The 22,150-nt window shown below is 45.4% G+C and overlaps 1 protein-coding gene across 1 annotated transcript in view; it reads left to right on the forward strand.

The window, feature by feature from the left end:
• Positions 1-20,324, forward strand: part of ARMC6 (armadillo repeat containing 6) — a 69,450-nt gene extending 49,126 nt beyond the window's left edge. Inside the window, exons 5-8 of the mRNA XM_075338381.1 lie at positions 11,777-11,922; positions 12,586-12,717; positions 14,342-14,479; positions 19,745-20,324. Coding sequence (XP_075194496.1) covers positions 11,777-11,922; positions 12,586-12,717; positions 14,342-14,479; positions 19,745-19,957 — 629 coding nt within the window. The 3' untranslated portion in view covers positions 19,958-20,324. The remainder of the gene's footprint in view (positions 1-11,776; positions 11,923-12,585; positions 12,718-14,341; positions 14,480-19,744) is intronic.
• The last annotated feature ends 1,826 nt before the right edge of the window (positions 20,325-22,150 follow it).

The raw sequence follows: 22,150 nt of genomic DNA on the forward strand, positions 1-22,150 counted from the left end.
ATCGGATGTGTGTGTGTGTGTGAGATCGGATATGTGTGTGTGTGTGTGAGATCGGATATGTGTGTGTGTGTGTGTGTGTGTGTGTGTGTGTGTGTGTGTGAGATCAGATATGTGTGTGTGTGTGAGATCTGATGTGTGTGTGTGAGATCGGATGTGTGTGTGTGTGAGATCGGGTGTGTGTGTGTGTGTGTGTGAGATAGGACGTGTGTGTGTGTGATCGGACGTGTGTGTGTGTGATCGGACGTGTGTGTGTGTGATCGGATGTGTGTGTGTGTGTGAGATCGGATGTGTGTGTATGTGAGATCGGATGTGTGTGTGTGTGTGAGAGATCGGATGTGTGTGTGTGTGAGAGATCGGATGGGTGTGTGTGTGTGAGAGATCGGATGTGTGTGTGTGTGATCGGATGCGTGTGTGTGTGTGTGTGTGTGATCGGATGTGTGTGTGTGAGATCGTGTGTGTGTGTGAGATCGGATGTGTGTGTGTGTGTGTGTGAGATCGGATGTGTGTGTGTGTGTGTGTGTGTGTGAGATCGGATGTGTGTGTGTGAGATCGGATGTGTGTGTGTGAGATCGGATGTGTGTGTGTGAGATCGGATGTGTGTGTGTGTGTGTGAGATCGGATGTGTGTGTGTGTGTGTCTGTGATCGGATGTGTCTGTGTGTGAGATCGGGTGTGTGTGTGTGAGATCGGATGTGTGTGTGTGTGTGTGTGAGAGAGATCGGATGCATGTGTGTGTGTGTGTGTGTGTGTGTGTGTGTGATCGGATGCGTGTGTGTGATCGGATGTGTGTGTGTGAGATCGGATGTGTGTGTGTGAGATCGGATGTGTGTGTGAGATCGGATGTGTGTGTGAGATCGGATGTGTGTGTGAGATCGGATGTGTGTGTGTGTGAGATCGGATGTGTGTGTGTGAGATCGGATGTGTGTGTGTGAGATCGGATGTGTGTGTGTGAGATCGGATGTGTGTGTGTGAGATGGGATGTGTGTGTGTGAGATGGGATGTGTGTGTGTGAGATGGGATGTGTGTGTGTGAGATGGGATGTGTGTGTGTGAGATCGGATGTGTGTGTGTGAGATCGGATGTGTGTGTGTGAGATCGGATGTGTGTGTGTGAGATCGGATGTGTGTGTGTGAGATCGGATGTGTGTGTGTGTGTGTGTGTGTGAGATTGGATATGTGTGTGTGTGTGAGATCGGATGTGTGTGTGTGAGAGATCGGAGGTGTGTGTGTGAGAGATCGGATGTGTGTGTGTGTGTGTGAGAGATCGGGTGTGTGTGTGTGTGAGAGATCGGATGTGTGTGTGTGAGAGATCGGATGTGTGTGTGTGAGAGAGATCGGATGTGTGTGTGTGAGAGATCGGGTGTGTGTGTGTGTGAGAGATCGGATGTGTGTGTGTGTGTGATCGGATGTGTCTGTGTGTGAGATCGGGTGTGTGTGTGAGAGATCGGATGTGTGTGTGTGTGTGTGTGTGAGATCGGATGCGTGTGTGTGTGTGTGAGATCGGATGCGTGTGTGTGTGTGTGTGTGATCGGATGTGTGTGTGTGTGATCGGATGTGTGTGTGTGAGATCGGATGTGTGTGTGTGTGTGTGTGTGTGTGTGAGAGTGTGTGTGAGATCGGATGTGTGTGTGTGTGTGTGAGATCGGATGTGTGTGTGTGTGTGTGTGTGAGATCGGATGTGTGTGTGTGTGTGTGTGTGTGTGTGTGTGTGAGATCGGATGTGTGTGTGTGTGTGTGTGTGAGATCGGATGTGTGTGTGTGAGATCGGATGTGTGTGTGTGTGTGTGTGTGTGTGAGATCGGATGTGTATGTATGTGAGATCGGATGTGTGTGTGTGTGTGTGAGAGATCGGAGATGTGTGTGTGTGTGTGATCGGATGTGTGTGTGTGTGTGTGTGTGGGATCGTGTGTGTGTGTGTGTGTGTGTGAGATCGGATGTGTGTGTGTGTGTGAGATCGGATGTGTGTGTGAGATCGGATGTGTGTGTGTGAGAGATCGGATGTGTGTGTGTGTGTGTGTGTGTGTGTGAGATCGGATGTGTGTGTGTGTGTGTGAGATCGGATGTGTGTGTGTGTGTGTGAGATCGGATGTGTGTGTGTGTGAGATCGGATGTGTGTGTGTGTGAGATCGGATGTGTGTGTGTGTGAGATCGGATGTGTGTGTGTGAGATCGGATGTATGTGTATGTGTGTGAGATTGGATGTGTGTGTGTGTGTGTGTGTGAGATTGGATGTGTGTGTGTGTGTGTGTGAGATTGGATGTGTGTGTGTGTGTGAGATTGGATGTGTGTGTGTGTGTGAGATTGGATGTGTGTGTGTGTGTGAGATTGGATGTGTGTGTGAGATTGGATGTGTGTGTAAGATTGGATGTGTGTGTGAGATCGTCTGTGTGTGTGTGTGTGTGTGTGTGTGATCGGATGTGTGTGTGAGATCGGATGTGTGTGTGTGTGTGAGATCGGATGTGTGTGTGTGAGAGATCGGATGTGTGTGTGTGTGTGTGTGTGTGTGTGAGATCGGATGTGTGTGTGTGAGATCGGATGTGTGTGTGAGATCGGATGTGTATGTGTGTGTGAGATCGGATGTGTGTGTGTGTGTGAGATCGGATGTGTGTGTGTGTGATCGGGTGTGTGTGTGTGTGTGTGAGATCAAATGCGCGCGTGTGTGTGTGTGTGATCGGATGTGTGTGATCGGATGTGTGTGTGTGAGATCGGATGTCTGTGTGTGAGATCGTGTGTGTGTGTGTGTGTGTGTGTGTGAGATCGGATGTGTGTGTGTGAGATCGTGTGTGTGTGAGATCGGATGTGTGTGTGTGAGAGATCGGATGTGTGTGTGTGTGAGATCGGATGTGTGTGTGTGTGAGATCGGATATGTGTGTGTGTGTGTGTGAGATCGGATGTGTGTGTGTGTGTGAGATCGGATGTGTGTGTGTGTGAGATCGGATGTGTGTGTGTGTGAGATCGGATGTGTGTGTGTGTGAGATCGGATGTGTGTGTGTGTGAGATCGGATGTGTGTGTGTGAGATCGGATGTATGTGTATGTGTGTGAGATTGGATGTGTGTGTGTGTGTGTGAGATTGGATGTGTGTGTGTGTGTGTGAGATCGGATGTGTGTGTGTAAGATCGGATGTGTGTGTGTGAGATCGTGTGTGTGTGTGAGATCGTGTGTGTGTGTGAGATCGTGTGTGTGTGTGTGTGTGTGTGTGAGATCGGATGTGTGTGTGTGTGTGAGATCGGATGTGTGTGTGTGTGAGATCGGATGTGTGTGTGTGTGTGTGTGATCGGATGTGTGTGTGTGTGTGTGTGTGTGTGTGTGTGAGATCGGATATGTGTGTGTGTGTGTGTGTGAGATCGGATGTGTGTGTGTGAGATCGGATGTGTGTGTGTGAGATCGGATGTGTGTGTGTGAGATCGGATGTGTGTGTGTGTGTGAGATCGGATGTGTGTGTATGTGAGATCGGATGTGTGTGTGTGTGTGTGTGTGAGATCGGATGTGTGTGTATGTGAGATCGGATGTGTGTGTGAGAGATCGGAGATGTGTGTGTGTGTGTGTGTGTGATCGGATGCGTGTGTGTGTGTGTGTGTGTGTGAGATCGTGTGTGTGTGGGTGTGTGTGAGAGATCGGATGTGTGTGTGTGTGTGAGATCGGATGTATATGTGTGTGTGAGATCGGATGTATATGTGTGTGTGAGATCGGATGTGTATGTGTGTGAGAGATCGTATGTGTGGGTGTGTGTGTGTGTGAGATCGGATGCGCGTGTGTGTGATCGGATGTGTGTGTGTGATCGGATGTGTGTGTGTGATCGGATGTGTGTGTGTGATCGGATGTGTGTGTGTGAGATCGGGTGTGTGTGTGTGAGATCGTGTGTGTGTGTGAGATCGGATTTGTGTGTGTGTGAGATCGGATGTGTGTGTGTGTGAGATCGGATGTGTGTGTGTGTGTGAGATCGGATGTGTGTGTGAGATCGGATGTGTGTGTGAGATCGGATGTGTGTGTGTGTGAGATCGGATATGTGTGTGTGTGTGTGTGTGAGATCGGATGTGTGTGTGTGTGTATGAGATCGGATGTGTGTGTGTGTGTGTGAGATCGGATGTGTGTGTGTGAGAGATCGGATGTGTGTGTGTGAGATCGGATGTGTGTGTGTGTGTGTGAGATCGGATTGTGTGTGTGTGTGTGAGATCGGATATGTGTGTGTGTGTGTGAGATCGGATGTGTGTGTGTGTGAGATCGGATGTGTGTGTGAGAGATTGGAGATGTGTGTGTGTGTGATCGGATGCGTGTGTGTGTGTGTGTGAGATTGGATGTGTGTGTGTGTGTGAGATTGGATGTGTGTGTGTGTGTGAGATTGGATGTGTGTGTGTATGAGATTGGATGTGTGTGTGAGATTGGATGTGTGTGTGAGATTGGATGTGTGTGTGAGATCGGATGTGTATGTGTGTGAGAGATCGTATGTGTGGGTGTGTGTGTGTGTGAGATCGGATGCGCGTGTGTGTGTGTGTGTGATCGGATGTGTGTGTGTGAGATCGGATGTGTGTGTGTGAGATCGGATGTGTGTGTGTGTGAGATCGGATGTGTGTGTGTGAGATCGAGTGTGTGTGTGTGTGTGTGTGTGTGATCGTGTGTGTGTGTGAGATCGGATTTGTGTGTGTGTGAGATCGGATGTGTGTGTGTGTGTGATCGGATGCGTGTGTGTGTGTGTGATCGGATGTGTGTGTGTGAGATCGGATGTGTGTGTGTGAGATCGGATGTGTGTGTGTGTGTGTGAGATCGGATGTGTGTGTGTGAGATCGGATGTGTGTGTGTGTGAGATCGGGTGTGTGTGTGTGTGTGTGTGTGTGTGTGTGTGTGTGTGTGTGTGAGATCGGGTGTGTGTGTGAGAGATCGGATGTGTGTGTGATCGGATGTGTGTGTGTGTGTGAGATCGGATGTGTGTGTGTGTGAGATCAGGTGTGTGTGTGTGATCGGATGTGTGTGTGTGTGTGATCGGATGCGTGTGTGTGATCGGATGCGTGTGTGTGTGATTGGATGTGTGTGTGTGTGAGATCGGATATGTGTGTGTGTGAGATCGGATGTGTGTGTGTGAGATCGGCTGTGTGTGTGTGTGTGTGTGTGTGAGATTGGATGTGTGTGTGTGTGAGATTGGATGTGTGTGTGTGTGTGTGTGTGTGTGAGAACGGATGTGTGTGTGTGAGATCGGATGTGTGTAAGATCGGATGTGTGTGAGATCGGATGTGTGTGTGTGTGAGATCGGATGTGGATGTGTGTGTGAGAGATCGGATTGTGTGTGTGTGAGATCGGATGTGTGTGTGTGTGTGAGATCGGATGTGTGTGTGTGTGAGATCGGATGTGTGTGTGTGTGAGATCGGATGTGTGTGTGTGTGTGAGATCGGATGTGTGTGTGTGAGATCGGATGTGTGTGTGTGAGATTGGATGTGTGTGTGAGTGTGTGTGTGTTAGATCGGATGTGTGTGTGTGTGAGAGATCGGATGTGTGTGAGATCGGATGTGTGTGTGTGAGATCGGATGTGTGTGTGTGTGAGATCGTGTGTGTGTGTGTGTGTGATCGTGTGTGTGTGTGTGTGTGTGTGTGAGAGATCGGGTGTGTGTGTGTGTGATCGGATGTGTGTGTGTGTGTGTGATCGGATGTGTGTGTGTGTGTGAGATCGGATGTGTGTGTGTGAGAGATCGGATGTGTGTGTGTGTGTGTGTGAGAGATCGGATGTGTGTGTGTGTGATCGGATGTGTGTGTGTGTTTGTGTTTGTGTGTGTGTGTGTTAGATCGGATGTGTGTGTGTGAGAGATCGGATGTGTGTGTGAGAGATCGGATGTGTGTGTGTGTGTGTGTGATTGGATGTGTGTGTGTGTGTGTGTGTGTGTGTGTGTGAGATCGGATGTGTGAGTGTGTGTGTGTGAGATCGGATGTCTGTGTGAGAGATCGGATTGTGTGTGTGTGTGTGTGTGTGTGTGTGATCGGGTGTGTGTGTGTGTGTGTGTGAGATCGGATGTGTGTGTGTGTGTGTGTGTGTGTGAGATTGGATGTGTGTGTGTGTGTGAGATTGGATGTGTGTGTGAGATCGGATGTGTGTGTGTGTGTGAGAACGGATGTGTGTGTGTGAGATCGGATGTGTGTAAGATCGGATGTGTGTGAGATCGGATGTGTGTGAGATCGGATGTGTGTGAGATCGGATGTGTGTGTGTGAGATCGGATGTGGATGTCTGTGTGTGAGATCGGATGTGTGTGTGTGTGTGAGATCGGATGTGTGTGTGTGAGAGATCGGATGTGTGTGTGTGTGTGTGTGTGAGATCGGATGTGTGTGTGAGATCGGATGTGTGAGTGTGTGTGTGTGTGAGATCGGATGTCTGTGTAAGAGATCGGATTGTGTGTGTGTGTGTGTGTGTGTGTGTGTGGGATCGGGTGTGTGTGTGTGTGAGATCGGATGTGTGTGTGTGTGAGATCGGATGTGTGTGTGTGTGTGTGTGAGATCGGATGTGTGTGTGTGTGAGATCGGATGTGTGTGTGTGTGAGATCGGATGTGTGTGTGTGAGATCGGATGTGTGTGTGTGAGATCGGATGTGTGTGTGAGATCGGGTGTGTGTGTGTGAGATCGTGTGTGTGTGTGTGAGATCGTGTGTGATCGTGTGTTTGTGTGTGTGTGATCGTGTGTGTGTGTGTGTGAGAGATCGGGTGTGTGTGTGTGTGTGTGTGTGATCGGATGTGTGTGTGTGTGATCGGATGTGTGTGTGTGTGAGATCGGATGTGTGTGTGTGTGTGTGTGTGAGATCGGATGTGTGTGTGTGTGTGATCGGATGTGTGTGTTTGTGTTTGTATGTGTGTGTGTTAGATCGGATGTGTGTGTGTTAGATCGGATGTGTGTGTGAGAGATCGGATGTGTGTGTGAGAGATCGGATGTGTGTGTGAGAGATCGGATGTGTGTGTGTGAGATCGGATGTGTGTGTGTGAGATCGGATGTGTGTGTGTGTGAGATTGGATGTGTGTGTGTGTGTGTGAGTGAGATCGGATGTGTGTGTGTGAGAGATCGGAGATGTGTGTGTGTGATCGGATGCGTGTGTGTGTGTGTGTGTGTGATCGGATGCGTGTGTGTGAGATCGGATGCGTGTGTGTGAGATTGGATGTGTGTGTGTGTGTGTGTGTGTGTGTGTGTGTGTGAGATTGTGTGTGTGAGATCGGATGTGTGTGTGTGAGATCGGATGTGTGTGTGTGAGATCGGATGTGTGTGTGATTGGATGTGTGTGTGTGTGTGTGTGAGATCGGATGTGTGTGTGTGTGTGTGTGTGTGTGAGATCGGATGTGTGTGTGTGAGAACGGATGTGTGTGTGTGAGATCGGATGTGGATGTGTGTGTGTGAGATCGGATGTGTGTGTGTGAGATCGGATGTGTGTGTGTGAGATCGGATGTGTGTGTGTGTGTGTGTGTGAGATCGGATGTGTGTGTGTGTGAGATCGGATGTGTGTGTGTGAGAGATCGGGTGTGTGTGTGTGTGTGTGTGTGAGATCGGATGTGTGTGTGTGTGAGATCGGATGTCTGTGTGAGAGATCGGATTGTGTGTGTGTGAGATTGTGTGTGTGAGATCGGATGTGTGTGTGTGAGATCGGATGTGTGTGTGTGAGATCGGATGTGTGTGTGTGAGATCGGATGTGTGTGTGTGAGATCGGATGTGTGTGAGATTGGATGTGTGTGAGATTGGATGTGTGTGTGTGTGTGTGTGTGAGATCGGATGTGTGTGTGTGTGTGTGTGTGTGTGTGTGTGTGTGTGTGTGTGAGATCGGATGTGTGTGTATGTGGGATCGGATGTGTGTGTATGTGGGATCGGATGTGTGTGTGTGGGATCGGATGTGTGTGTGTGAGATCGGATGTGTGTGTGTGTATGTGGGATCGGATGTGTGTGTATGTGGGATCGGATGTGTGTGTATGTGGGATCGGATGTGTGTGTGTGAGATTGGATGTGTGTGTGTGAGATTGTGTGTGTGAGATCGGATGTGTGTGTGTGAGATCGGATGTGTGTGTGTGAGATTGGATGTGTGTGAGATTGGATATGTGTGTGTGTGTGTGTGTGTGTGTGAGATCGGATGTGTGTGTGTGTGTGTGTGTGAGATCGGATGTGTGTGTATGTGGGATCGGATGTGTGTGTATGTGGGATCGGATGTGTGTGTGTGAGATCGGATGTGTGTGTGTGTATGTGGGATCGGATGTGTGTGTATGTGGGATCGGATGTGTGTGTATGTGGGATCGGATGTGTGTGTGTGAGATCGGATGTGTGTGTGTGTATGTGGGATCGGATGTGTGTGTATGTGGGATCGGATGTGTGTGTATGTGGGATCGGATGTGTGTGTGTGTGTGTATGTGAGATCGGATGTGTATGTGGGATCGGATGTGTGTGTATGTGGGATCGGATGTGTGTGTGTGTGTGTGTGAGATTGGATGTGTGTGTGAGATCTGATGTGTGCTGGCATGTGATCACTGCAGGGCCTCTGCTTAGCATCTGGTGAGTGTGATTGCGGGGTGTCTGCTGTCTATAATGATGTCTCCTGCAGTATCTAACTTTTTTAGCTGCACAGACACTTCGTTATTGATATAGGCAATGCGGAAGGAAGGAGGTGGGCGGGATGTTACGTCCCGCTCATCTCCGCCCCTCCGCTTCTATTGGACGGCCGCTTAGTGATGCCGCAGTGACGTCGCTATGACGCTGAAACGCACCTCCCCCTTGAAGGAGGGATTGTTTGGTGGTCACAGCGATGTCGCTGACAAGGTATGTGCGTGTGACGCTGCTGTAGCGATAATGTTCGCTACGGCAGTGATCACCAAATGTCGCATGGACGACGGGGGTGGGTGCTAACGCGTTCGACATCGCTAGCAATCGCGCTCGACATCGCTAGCAATCGCGCTCGACATCGCTAGAAATCGCGCTCGACATCGCTAGCAATCGCGCTCGACATCGCTAGCAATCGCGCTCGACATCGCTAGCAATCGCGCTCGACATCGCTAGCGATGTCGCAGCGTGTAAAGCACCCTTAAGTCTGACCTTATTGATCCCACTGCTTATAAAAATGAAGGGGCTGCAGCACTAAAGGAATGTCACTCACAGTAACCCTAGAGCATGTACACTGGGATGTAGTGGTCTATCTAATTAGGTGTGAGCTTTTAAAAGTGACAGGTTAGAGAAGAAGAACGTTAGAAAAGCATAACAGAAAAGGGTAATGGAAACCAAGACCTCAGACATTCTGTAGATTATCAGCTCACATAGATGGGTTTTCTGGACAATTAATAGCCTCTTCTACATCTTTTGGCCAATGAGGCGGTTGTTATCGGGTTGAGAAATTTGTGGCCAATATAAACATTACGGCCCATATTTCATGGAAGTCTGAATTTGTCCTGATTCCTTTTTCCCCCATTACCGGCAGCCTCATAACACCAGTGTATACATAAGTATCAAAGCTGGTTGAGAGCCTTGAATTAAATAAAAAAAAGAATAATATCTGTGAATACTTAAAACATCACTCCAGCATTTATTTTATTTCATCCTATAGTGGTATCACTTATGTAACTTCCCTGCCCCTAGTAATTTACCATCCGCCAGATTCTGCTCTTCCCGCCACTGTTTCGATCTCGAGTTGTCATCTTGTGACCAGAGCTTCTGACTGATCAGAAGTCAGAGATAATGGTCACAAGCTCTCAATTGAAGTCTATGAGAGCCTCATTGTGGCTCTCATAGACTTAAATTGAGAAGTGACTCCCGACTCACCCAGCAAACACTGGAGTGATCCGGCAGGTCACACCTAGCAGAAGACAAAAGGAGCAGCGCCAAGAACAGCAGAAAACTGTGGTTGGTAATTATATTAAGAGGAGCAGGGAATTTCATTAGTGATACCACAAAAAAGAAACAAAGAATAGGGTGGTGCTTTAAAGCTGCAGCCAAATCTTAAATGATCAAGTCAAAACATCTTTTCTTTAGCTGCTTGTTCCTTCAAGGATCTAAGATTACATGTTCATATATAAAGTGTATGGCCGGTTTTACACCCACTGTTGAATGATCCTATTGTACATATACAGTTATATGAAAAAGTTTGGGCACCCCTATTAATGTTAACCTTTTTTCTTTATAACAATTTTGGTTTTTGCAACAGCTATTTCAGTTTCATATATCGAATAACTGATGGACTGAGTAATATTTCTGGATTGAAATGAGGTTTATTGTACTAACAGAAAATGTGCAATCCGCATTTAAACAAAATTTCACAGGTGCAAAAGTATGGGCACCTCAACATAAAAGTGACATTAATATTTTGTAGATCCTCCTTTTGCAAAAATAACAGCCTCTAGTCGCTTCCTGTAGCTTTTGAGTTCCTGGATCCTGGATGAAGGTATAGTTGACCATTCCTGTTTACAAAACAATTCCAGTTCAGTTAAGTTTGATGGTCGCCGAGCATGGACATCACGCTTCAAATCATCCCACAGATGTTCAATGATATTCAGGTCTGGGGACTGGGATGGCCATTCCAGAACATTGTAATTGTCCCTCTGCATGAATGCCTGAGTAGATTTGGAGCGGTGTTTTGGATCATTGTCTTGCTGAAATATCCATCCCCTGCGTAACTTCAACTTCGTCACTGATTCTTGCACATTATTGTCAAGAATCTGCTGATACTGAGTTGAATCCAAGCGACCCTCAACTTTAACAAGATTCCCGGTGCCGGCATTGGCCACACAGCCCCAAAGCATGATGGAACCTCCACCAAATTTTACTGTGGGTAGCAAGTGCTTTTCTTGGAATGCCGTGTTTTTTTGCCTCCATGCATAACGCCTTTTTGTATGACCAAACAACTGAATCTTTGTTTCATCAGTCCACAGGACCTTCTTCCAAAATGTAACTGGCTTGTCCAAATGTGCTTTTGCATACCTCAGGCGACTGTTTGTGGCGTGCTTGCAGAAACGGCTTCTTTCGCATCACTCTCCCATACAGATTCTCCTTGTGCAACGTGCGCTGTATTGTTGACCGATGCACATTGACACCATCTGCAGCAAGATGAAGCTGCAAGTCTTTGGAGGTGGTCTGTGGATTGTCCTTGACTGTTCTCACCATTCTTCTTCTCTGCCTTTCTGATATTTTTCTTGGCCTGCCACTTCTGGGCTTAACAAGAACTGTACCTGTGTTCTTCCATTTTCCTTACTATGTTCCTCACAGTGGAAACAGAGTTTAAATCTCTGAGACAACTTTTTGTACTCTTCTCATGAACAACTATGTTGAATGATCTTTGTTTTCAGATCATTTGAGAGTTGTTTTGAGGAGCCCATGATGCCACTCTTCATAGGAGATTCAAATAGGAGAACAACTTGCAAGTGGCCACCTTAAATACCTTTTCTCATGATTGGATACAACTGCCTATGAAGTTCAAAGCTCAATGAGCTTACAAAACCAATTTAGTGCTTTAGTAAGTCAGTAAAAAGTAGTTAGGAGTATTCAAATCAAGAAATTGATAAGGGTGCCCATACTTTTGCACCAGTCAAATTTTGTTTAAATGCAGATTGCACATTTTCTGTTAGTACAATAAACCTCATTTCAATCCAGAAATATTACTCAGTCCATCAGTTATTAGATATATGAAACTGAAATAGCTGTTGCAAAACCCCTAATTGTTATAAAGAAAAAAGGTTAACATTAATAGGGGTGCCCAAACTTTTTCATATGACTGTATGTAATGAGTATGGCCTCACATTAGCTGAACATGTGTTAGTTGTGATCTCAGTATGTTGTGGTTTTGTCTTCTAGGCATTACGGATAACAGCATAGTCTTAAGTGAACTGTGTTCTACAATTGCCCGCCTTTGTGTGCGTAACGAGTTCTGCCAAGATGTGGTTGACCTGGGTGGGCTGAACTTTATGCTGGCCTTGTTAGCTGACTGCATCGATCATCAGGTAAGAGGGATTTAGTAAGTTGGATTTCAGTCTGCCCAATCCTTTGTTATTCTGGGAGATAAGCTGCAGCAGATCCACAGTTCCAGCCAGCCATCGAGCCAGCCATCATCATCCATCCATCATCATCTAGAATATATCAATTAAAATCGATCTGTTGTATTGATATTTTATCTACAATATTTATTATAATAAATGCATGCTGCATTGTTTTGAGAAATGATATAGTATTTCATTCTGCTCACACGTAGCCAGATGTCATATTCCATGCCCACGTGGTAAGAGTTCTTTTAGCATTCGGCGTTGGATGAGTAGCCTGGCTTCTAATACATGGAGGCAGACTGGACAGTCTCTAGGAGATCTTCCAAATGTCAGTGTATGATCTGCCTGTACATGTGTTGTTGTGTGATAGTTATTCATAGTATATGACAGTGGGCTCCAGTAATGCATCTAGTATAGCCGCCTCACAGGAAACGCCACATTGACAATTTACCTGAAATGTTGAGCAGCTTTGTATATCCCAGTGATTACTATTTCTGTGCCGGCTAAGAATCCCAAGCGGCAGGTTGCCAATGTGCCCACCAATTTATCTGTTGTATGTGAGCTGATCTTGTAGTATCACAGATGTTACAGGCTTTTTGTAACCTACAGTTCTGATTTTGATAGGAGCTTGTGAAACAGGTACTGAGTGCCATCCGAGCCATTGCAGGGAATGATGACGTGAAAGATGCCATTGTCAACTCCGGGGGAACAGACTTGATTGTTCTTGCAATGACACGACACATTTCCAATGCTCAGGTATTTTTTACTTTATTAAAACATACGGCGCGCAGCAGATTTCATTATCTTGTGTATAGTCCTGTGTATCCACCCATAGATTTGTTTTTGGTCAGCATAAATATAGGTTTATCCTATTCCTTCTTAGTTCATTTGAGGCCTAGGAACAAAGAGGTGGATCTACTTAGCTTAGAATCCAACCTAAAATTTTCAAATCACCCTTTTTTATTTTACAATATTTTCTACACCAATTATGCAAGTTTGATAACCCTTGAATTGTACTGAGTCATGTTGCCAGGTCATTTAAACTGCACATCTAATGCTGTAAAAAAGAAATTTCCCCTGTTTTTAAGTACCGTATTTTTCCTTTTATAAGACGCACCAGATTATAAGACGCACCCCAAATTTATAGATCGAAAAAAAGTGTCCTTAAACTCCAGTGTTGTCTTACCGGAGGGGGGCGGCAGCAGTGGAGTCACAGGAGGCAGGGGCAGTGCTGGTGGGGTCTGTGCTGGCAGCGGTGGGGTCTGTGCTGGCAGCGGTGGGGTCTGTGCTGGCAGCGGTGGGGTCTGTGCTGGCAGCGGTGGGGTCTGTGCTGGCTGTGTGGAGCAGGCCGGTGCGGTGGGTGTCTTAGATGCTCTGTTGACGGTGCGGGCTTCAATGAAATAGCGCCCGGAGCGGCGCGTGCGCAGATTGAGCACTCAGCTCAATGACTAGATCTTGAGCTGAGAGCTCCATCTGCACATGGGCCGACTCCAGGCTCCATCATTTGAAGCCAGAGCATCTGGGACACTCGCCGCACTGCCCTGCTCTACACAGCCAGCCAGCTGCCGGTACAGGGAGGCAGCCGGCTGCCGGCACAGGGAGGCAGCCAGCCGGCCACCGGCACAGGGAGGCAGTCATCCAGCCGCCGGCACAGACAGCTGGCCGCACGGCCCCCGCGCCAATTCTCCACCTCCTGGTAAGCTATATTTGGATTTTAAGATGCACCCCTCATTTTCCGCCCAAATTTTTGGGAGGAAAAGTGCGTCTTAGAATCCAAAAAATACGGTACATAATATAGCAAAATGAATGGTGTCATTCAAAACTACAACTTGTGCCACAAAAAACAAGCTCTTCTATAGTTCTGTTGAGGGAAAAACGAAAACTCGTGGATCGTAAAAGACAGGAAAAAATGAAAGCAAAAAATTGGCTGCTTCTGCACTGGGGTGATAAATGGGGTATTTTTTTTTTGTGTGTGTTTTATAAGTTGCCAAAAAGTTCTGGTGCATTTAGCTTAGTGTCCTTGGATAAATATACATTATCCTCTGTCACCTGATACCTGGTGGACTTAGTATAATTTCAATTTACTAAACTGCTAAGTCATAGAGTACATGAAAAAAAATCTACTTACATTGTATGCCTTCTAACATTGAAAGTAAAAAAAAGCTATTGACTGAGCGTACTGTACATGTAATGTGCTGATTATTTTGTAAAGTAACTCTATTGCAGGTGGTTGCATGGTAATGTTAGGGGTTTTTAAGATGTTCGTCTTTTTCTTATGTTGCTATCCATGTTTCTCACGGATTGCACTCTTAGTACATATATAAAGGCATCCAATGAATGGCTTCCAATGCACTGAAAATATAAACTGTTCTGTCTTCAGATCTGTGATCAGGGCTGTGCCGCACTTGCTATGTTAGCTCTGCGTAAACCAGAAAACTGTAAAGTCATCATGGAAGGAGGTGGCGCGTTGGCTGCTCTTCAAGCAATGAAAGCCCATCCTAAGGACTCGATTGTACAGGTAACAAGGAACTGACCTTGTAAATTAATAAATATACACACGGCCTGGGTTAGCAGCCGTCAAGGAATTCCAGGGCATTCCATAAAAATAGGACACTTAAGGTACTGTCACACATAACGAGATCGCTAGCGAAATCGCAGCTGAGTCACCGTTTGGTGACACAGTAGCGATCCCGTTAACGATCTCGTTATGTGTGACATCTACCAGCGATCAGGCCCCTGCTGTGAGGTCGCCAGTCGTTGCCAAATGGTCCAGGTCATTTTCTTCAAAGGCGATGTCCTGCTGGGCAGGACACATCGCTGTGTTTGACACTGTGTGACAGGGTCACAGTGACTGCTGAGATCGTTATACAGGTCGCTACTGCCACCTGTATTGTTCCTGCATTGCTGGTAAGATCTGACTGTGTGACATCTCACCTGCGACCTCTCAGTGAATTACCAGCGATCCCTATCAGGTCGCATCGTTTTCGGGATCGCTGGTAAGTCGTTATGTGTGACTGAGCCTTTAGTCACCCTGTCCGTAAATTTTATTTATTTTTTTTTTTAAGGTATCCTTGATTTTTTTTTTTTTTTTTGAAGCTTTATACAGATTTTGATTATCAATTTACAGTGAATGCAGCCGGTGTTTTAATATTTGAATTATGGACACTAGACATGTATCACTTATAATCATATTGATTTATTATGGTTTTGCAATGTGCTCGTAAAAAAACATTATCTGTCTGATTTTTTATTTTATTTTAACAAGTCGTCCAAAAAAAAAAAAAAAGTCTACTATGTAACCCTGCACATGATCCTAGCCAGGAACTCCGTAATATCATACCATACAACCATAATATTCAAGTATTTGTGTAATTATTTACATATTTTTTTTATTATAGAGAGAGCAAGCGTTTGTTGCACCATTGTGCCTCTTCATTTGAATATTGGACCCTCCCTTTACTTGTCTAAATGCTACCTGTGTGTGTGGTGGCGCTCACTTGCAATTGCCGCTAGCGTTCTCCTGCCTTTCTCTTTTCTTCTGATGCTGCTTGGTGCACTTCAGGTTGTATTAGTATAGCGAGCGGTATCAGAAGAAAGGAGACAGTGAGGGGAGCGTGCACTGCTACTGTATGCAGGCATGGCTACACATACTAGGCACGTTCAGACAGTACTCATTCAGTGAAGCGAGCACTGTCATTCAGAAACGGAGGGAGGTCCTCAATATCTAAGTGAGGAGACAGTAATGGTGCACCAAACTTTTGACCACGTCAAGAGTGCCCATATGAAATAAGTTATTTTTCCGGCACTGTACCAATACAGGTAGCATGGTTGTTACAGGAGCTAATTCCCCTACAAAATTGTATACACACGTGGTCAAAATTGTTGGTACCCCTCATTTTAATGAGAGAAAAACCCACAATGGTCACAGAAATGACTTGAATCTGACAAAATTAATAGTAGATAAAAAAAATCTATGAAAATGAACAAATGAAAGTCAGACATTGCTTTTCAACCATGCTTCCACAGATTTTTAATTAGTATCACAGGTGTCTACAATCTTGTAGTCAGTCATTGGGCCTGTATATAGGGCTACAGATCCTCACTTTGCTGTTTGGTGACATTGGTGTGTACCACACTCAACATGGACCAGATGGATCGAAGGAAAGAGTTGTCTCAGGAGATTAGAAAGAAAATTATAGACAAACATGTTAAAGGTAAAAGTTATAAGACCATCTCCAAACAGCTAGATGTTCCTGTGACTACAGTTGCACATATAATTCAGAAATTTAAGATCCATGGAACTGTAGCCAACCTCCTTGGATGTGGCCACAGGAGGAAAATTGATGACAAATCAAAGAGGTGGATAATACAAATGGTAACAAAAGAGGCCAGAAAAACTTCTAAAGAGATTAAAGGTGAACTTCAAGCTCAAGGAACATCCGTGTCAGATTGCATCATCTGTCGTTGTTTGAGCCAAAGTGGACTTCATGGGAGATTTTACGGTGAGTACACAGAAATCTTATCTTATAATCTCTCTCGCTTCATTGGGGTGCACAGGAAAACATGGGACGTCCTAAAGCAGTTCCTGAGGGTGGGAAGAGTAGGACCAGAAGCATATAAGACAGGGAAAAGCCGGATCCTGAAACGGAAACAGCCACTGCCAGAGAAACTAAAATGGATAAGCCATAAATGACAGGCGGGCCAGGGAAGGGAGAGGCCAGTGCCACTTGGGAAGAAAAGTGAAAAGACAGCGATGAAGGAGCAGATCGATTCTGACAAGGATCCTCAACGAGGAGGGAGGAATAGAAAACCAATATATATCCACCCAGACATACGGAAATATCCCTAGAAGGAGAATTATATCGAATAGGAGGCTTAAAAGTAAAAACAGAATATCTACATAATGAGAGATTCAAGTGACTGTGAACCTCAAACTTGATGGTAAGAGATCCTGTGAGCAGAGAAGTGTACCATCACTAGAACCTTATGGTGACCCGGAACACCCCAGATGGATGGGTTAACGAAGGATTCGAGTCACAGACGAGCAAGGAACCATGAATGAAAATGCAAGACTCTGTTATGAGGCGTTCTTGACTATAGTAGAGATAAAGGACAAGCAGAAATATCTAGTCAAAATGACAGAATCGGCCATGTTTCAAAAGAGCAGACATGCCTATTGTCAACAGAAGAGAGGGGGAACGTGTGCATAATCGGAATGAGGAGTTATCTGAACGCAAGCAATATGAGAGCGTCTCAATCCCGCATGAGGTATTAAAGCCACCTGGGCAAAGCGAAAGGGTACTGAAATATCTAAGGTTGGATAGGATGACCAAGATGAAAAAAAAACTTGAAGACCGTGGATTTTAGGGAATGTACCACGTTCCACAGAGCCAAGACGCATAGATAGGGCACATAAGCGCCGAGGAATTGAAGGCGCTAAATAATGGATAAATACCATTAATATTATTATTAGCTTAGGAGATGTCCTAAGCAGGGATTCTATATGCTGGTGAGGGTGGTCTGGATGTGAACATCCAGCAACGTTAGGTAGTATACATGCCAGGGGATAGACGCTTCCTGGAGCGTGCGCTCAGTTCCTGCGATGAGATGGAGACATCTTGAATGAAGTCTGTGTTGTCATCCAGACTCTGAAAGAGAGAAGAAATTAAAACCAACCGATAGGCGTGCAAAGTGCATGGAAAACAACCTCTCTGGTCATGCTGTGAGTCATAGACTTGTGCAGTAGATCGCCCGGAGCGTGGGAATGAGGTGCTCTGTCAGATATAGAGTTGTCTTGCAAGAGAGCGGGCAGATTGCTCATGTACAGCCAGGGCTGCTCGAGGGTATCAGGGAAGTCTGACTTACCAGATAGCAGATATAGCTGTTGGACCTCTCTTCCGTTGGTGAGAGGTCGATTACCTGGCGTGTGGACTTTGGGCCCTCTTAGAACATATTGTTACACCTGGAGGTAGCTAGTGGGGAGCTGCAGCTGCTGTGGATAACCTGGTCTTTGATTCAAAGAGGTTAACGTACGTGACTATCTTCTGAAAAAAAATTAGTAATTAGTAGATGACAACAGTCATGGAAGGTAAAGCAGTGACTAGGCAAGGTCGATGGGATACAGCCGCAATGACTCGTGTGGTGGCTACTTAAAATGAGCCATATGTCACTGGGTAGAAGTAATGAAGAATGACCTCCTCTGTCAGCTGTTATGTGATCTGTGGAAGCCGAGAGGCCCGTCCGCAGAATATCTAATACCATTGAACGTGGGGACGCTAAGCCTCTGTTGCGGTCATTTACTAGGATTATGGATAGTGCCAGAACGAGAATATTAAATAGTGGCTAAGACCATAGACCACATATGTGGGTGGCTAGGCGATATCACATAGTTCTGGCTCACTATTCTTAAAAAGGTAGAAACTGGCCTGAAGCCCCCATGTCCCCCTCCTATGGACACTAAGCAAAAACTGGCCAGCCCAGTTCTGGTCGGTGGGGTGTCAACTTTTTGATTTGCATTGTGTCAGCCTCCTAGCAAACAGCAGCATACACCCATGGTTTCCTGTGTCCCCCAATGAAGCGAGAGAGAAATATTAAGTTAAGGAGGGCGCCGTCATTTCTGTCCAGGCCTATTTCATGAGTTTTATTTTTTTTAAAAAAATTCTCTGGAAGCAGAAAAGCAATGTCTGACTTTCATTTGTTCTTTTTCATAGACTTTTTTATTTATTACTTTTGTCAGATTCAAGTTCTTTCTGTGACCATTGTGGATTTTTCTTTCATTAAGCGAGGGGTACCAACTATTTTGACCACGAGTGTAGCTCTTGTAAAATGCATTTTGGTGTGACAGACTTCCTTTTATATAGGTCATGCTGCACCCGGTATTCTTTTATTTCTTTTTCAGAATGCCCAGTGCTAGTTGGAATAAACAATTTTTTGGCTACATCCATACAGGTTGGAATGAGCTATACTAATCCATGACATCCACATCCACACGTTCTTAAGTATGCTCATTTCATGACTATCTTGCCGTGTAAACAGGCTGCTGATCATGAATGAGCTGCTTAAACAGGTGAGCTTTTATGCAGCAGAAAAGATCCTCATTCTCGGCAGTGTATCGTCCTTTGTGGATAGGACTTGTCCTGCCGAGAACAATGACAATCTGAAGGCACTGATCCATTACAGATTTCTCAGTACACATCGTTGATCTCCGTCGGCGGTCATTTAGTGCTGCTAGGTAGTCCGTGTGAGCTGACCTGTGTCGCTCTTTGGTCCATACCCTGTTTTTCTAAAGCCATGCTCTTCATGGTCCAGACACATAATCCTGTCTCTGACACATATGTGACAAAATTGTGGCACATTTAATTTGCTAATTCTCCCCAGTATGTGGATGAGATTGGTACTGCTTGAACAACCATGGATTAGTAAATTATCCCCTATCCCAGATAGTAGAAAACTTTCAATTGTGGGGATTCACATTTACTCTGAATTATTTTTTTTTCTGATAACTATGAAATTCTCTGTGGCCACTTCTGTCTGAAGCTGAAGGACTCACTGCACACTTTTATTCCATTGCACCCATTAGATAACAGTTTGCAGGCATTTCCCCAGGTAGCCATAATTGTGTCACTTATGTGTAAACAGGATTGTGTGTTCGGTTTCAGAAAAACAAGTCTCAGACCCTTCTAGTGATATATTAAATGGTTAATGTTGTACGTAAAGTCCATGTGGTGTCATATTTGACTATTCAGTTGCGTGTCTTACTAATGTCTGCCATTCATGTCTTCAGAAACAAGCCTGCATGGTGATCCGGAACCTGGTATCACGGGCTCGTGATTTCTCACAGCCCATTCTGGAAATGGGAGCGGAGTCTTTAATTCTTCAAGCCCGCAGCACCCACAAGGACTGTGATGATGTGGCCAAGGCGGCTCTAAGAGACCTTGGCTGTAAGGTAGAACTACGAGAACTATGGACTGGTCAGAAAGGCAGCTTAGTCCACTAACCTCAATATGTAAAGCTTATAGCCATGTGGAAAAAAAATGAAGGGCAACATCAGGAGCAATTGTCATCCCTTTACTGGGCCCAGTATGAGTAGAGCAAGTGATCACCACTTCCTATTTATTGATCTTGCTTTATTTTCCTTTTAGTCCATGAAATCTGTTCACAATTGCCTTATCTTGCCTTTCTGCATTTGCTGATTGCTGCATTGATAATGCAGGAGCCCACTTCCATGTTCTCTATGGGCACACATTCCTGAGACGTCATCCATTACAGTCATATCAAGCCTTCTGTCAGATGGGAGAAAACAGGCTTCTTCCCGAATTTACTGTTAGTGTCCTAAGAACGCTAATTAAAATATTCCAATTACGCTTCCTTTGTGGTTTTTGATCCATAATTCATCAGACTGAACTAAATGTTTTCCTTTCCAGGCAGTTTACACAATTTTGAGTATACCCGGCTTCAATAGCAGATTTCCATATCATATTTTATTGCTTATTTTTTTGTTGTTTGTTTTTTTTTTTTTGTGCTTTTTATAGTGCCAGCACAGTGCACAAGCTGTTAAGAAATATCAAGCACATGCTGCTGCTGCTGCAAAAAAAAAAAGCAAAGTAATGATGAGTTTCAAATCCAAAGCACCTTCTTTGTAATGATATCCGCATCAATAAATACTTCTGCAGGTATCACTTTGGGAGTATCTGCTGTGGGAGGGTTGTAGGATACACTTTCTGAAAAAGCGTTGTCTTAGGGTATGTGTATTCTGAGGGTCCGATTCATTAAGACTGGCACTAGTCACACTGGTCTTGATAAGGAGATGTGCTGGAGTCGGACGCTCCTGATTCATGAAGAGGCATATGTCTCCTCCCAAATCTGGATCTCCGGACACATAGGGTACACCTCTGTGAATGCCTCTCCACAAATCATCCTCTAGTCCATGCTGAAGTAAGATTTGTGGCATAACAATTAATTGCGCTCAGTATACATTTGCTGAATGGCAGTCACAATGTCCTTGTCCTTCCCAGTTTTGCCCACTTTGCTGGTGGTGGCGAACAAAGGTACAAAATATTAGTGCAGCCTCGACTTTTGCTAAAATTATATGGCCTGACCGTGCAAGATTATGGTCTGATCATACCACATCTCCTGGGCAGTGGAAGAACCAAAAGAGATTATACAGACTGGACAGCTTGGGATTGCGGCTATTGCTTTGTGTGAGGTAAAATATGTTTAAAAACAGGCAGAGACATGTTTTACCTCACAGAAACAGCTGTGATCTCATTCTGTAATGTTTGTGTACTCTTTACTTCCTTCCCTGCCCAGGAGCTGTGGTATGATCAGATCATGTTCCAGTACAGTCAGACATGGCCATTACACAGTACATAGCAGGGGCACATATATAAGATTATCTCAGCATAGGAGATGTGGTATGATCAGACCATGTCCCTGTACAGTCAGACATGGCCATTACACAGTACATAGCAGGGACACATATATAAGATTATCTCAGCATAGGAGATGTGGTGTGATCAGGTCATGTCCCTGTACGGTCAGAAATGGCCATTACACAGTACATAGCAGGGACACATATATAAGATTATCTCAGCACAGGAGCTGTGGTATGATCAGACCGTCGTGTCACTGTACAGTCAGACACAGCCATTACACAGTACATAGCAGGGACACATATTATATATCTCAGCACAGGAGATGTGATATGATCAGACCATGTCCCTATACAGTCAGACACGGCCATTACATAGTACATAGCAGGGGCACATATATAAGATTCTCTCAGCACAGGAGCTTGGATATGATCAGACCAGGTCCCTGCACGGTTAGACACGGCCATTACACAGTACATAGCAGGGACACATATATAAGATTATCTCAGCACAGGAGATGTGGTATGATCAGACCATGTCCCTGTACAGTCAGACACGGCCATTACACAGTACATAGCAGGGACACATATATAAGATTATCTCAGTACAGGAGATGTGGTGTGATCAGACCATGTCCCTGTACGGTCAGACACGGCCATTACACAGTATATAGCAGGGCCACATATATAAGATTATCTCAGCACAGGAGATGTGGTGTGATCAGACCATGTTCCTGTACGATCAGACACAACCATTACACAGTACATAGTTGGGGCACAGTTATAAAATGTTCCTGTGCTGAGAGAGATAATCTTATA

The sequence above is a fragment of the Anomaloglossus baeobatrachus genome, chromosome 1 (genome assembly GCF_048569485.1).
Source record: "Anomaloglossus baeobatrachus isolate aAnoBae1 chromosome 1, aAnoBae1.hap1, whole genome shotgun sequence".
Lineage (NCBI taxonomy): Eukaryota > Metazoa > Chordata > Amphibia > Anura > Aromobatidae > Anomaloglossus > Anomaloglossus baeobatrachus.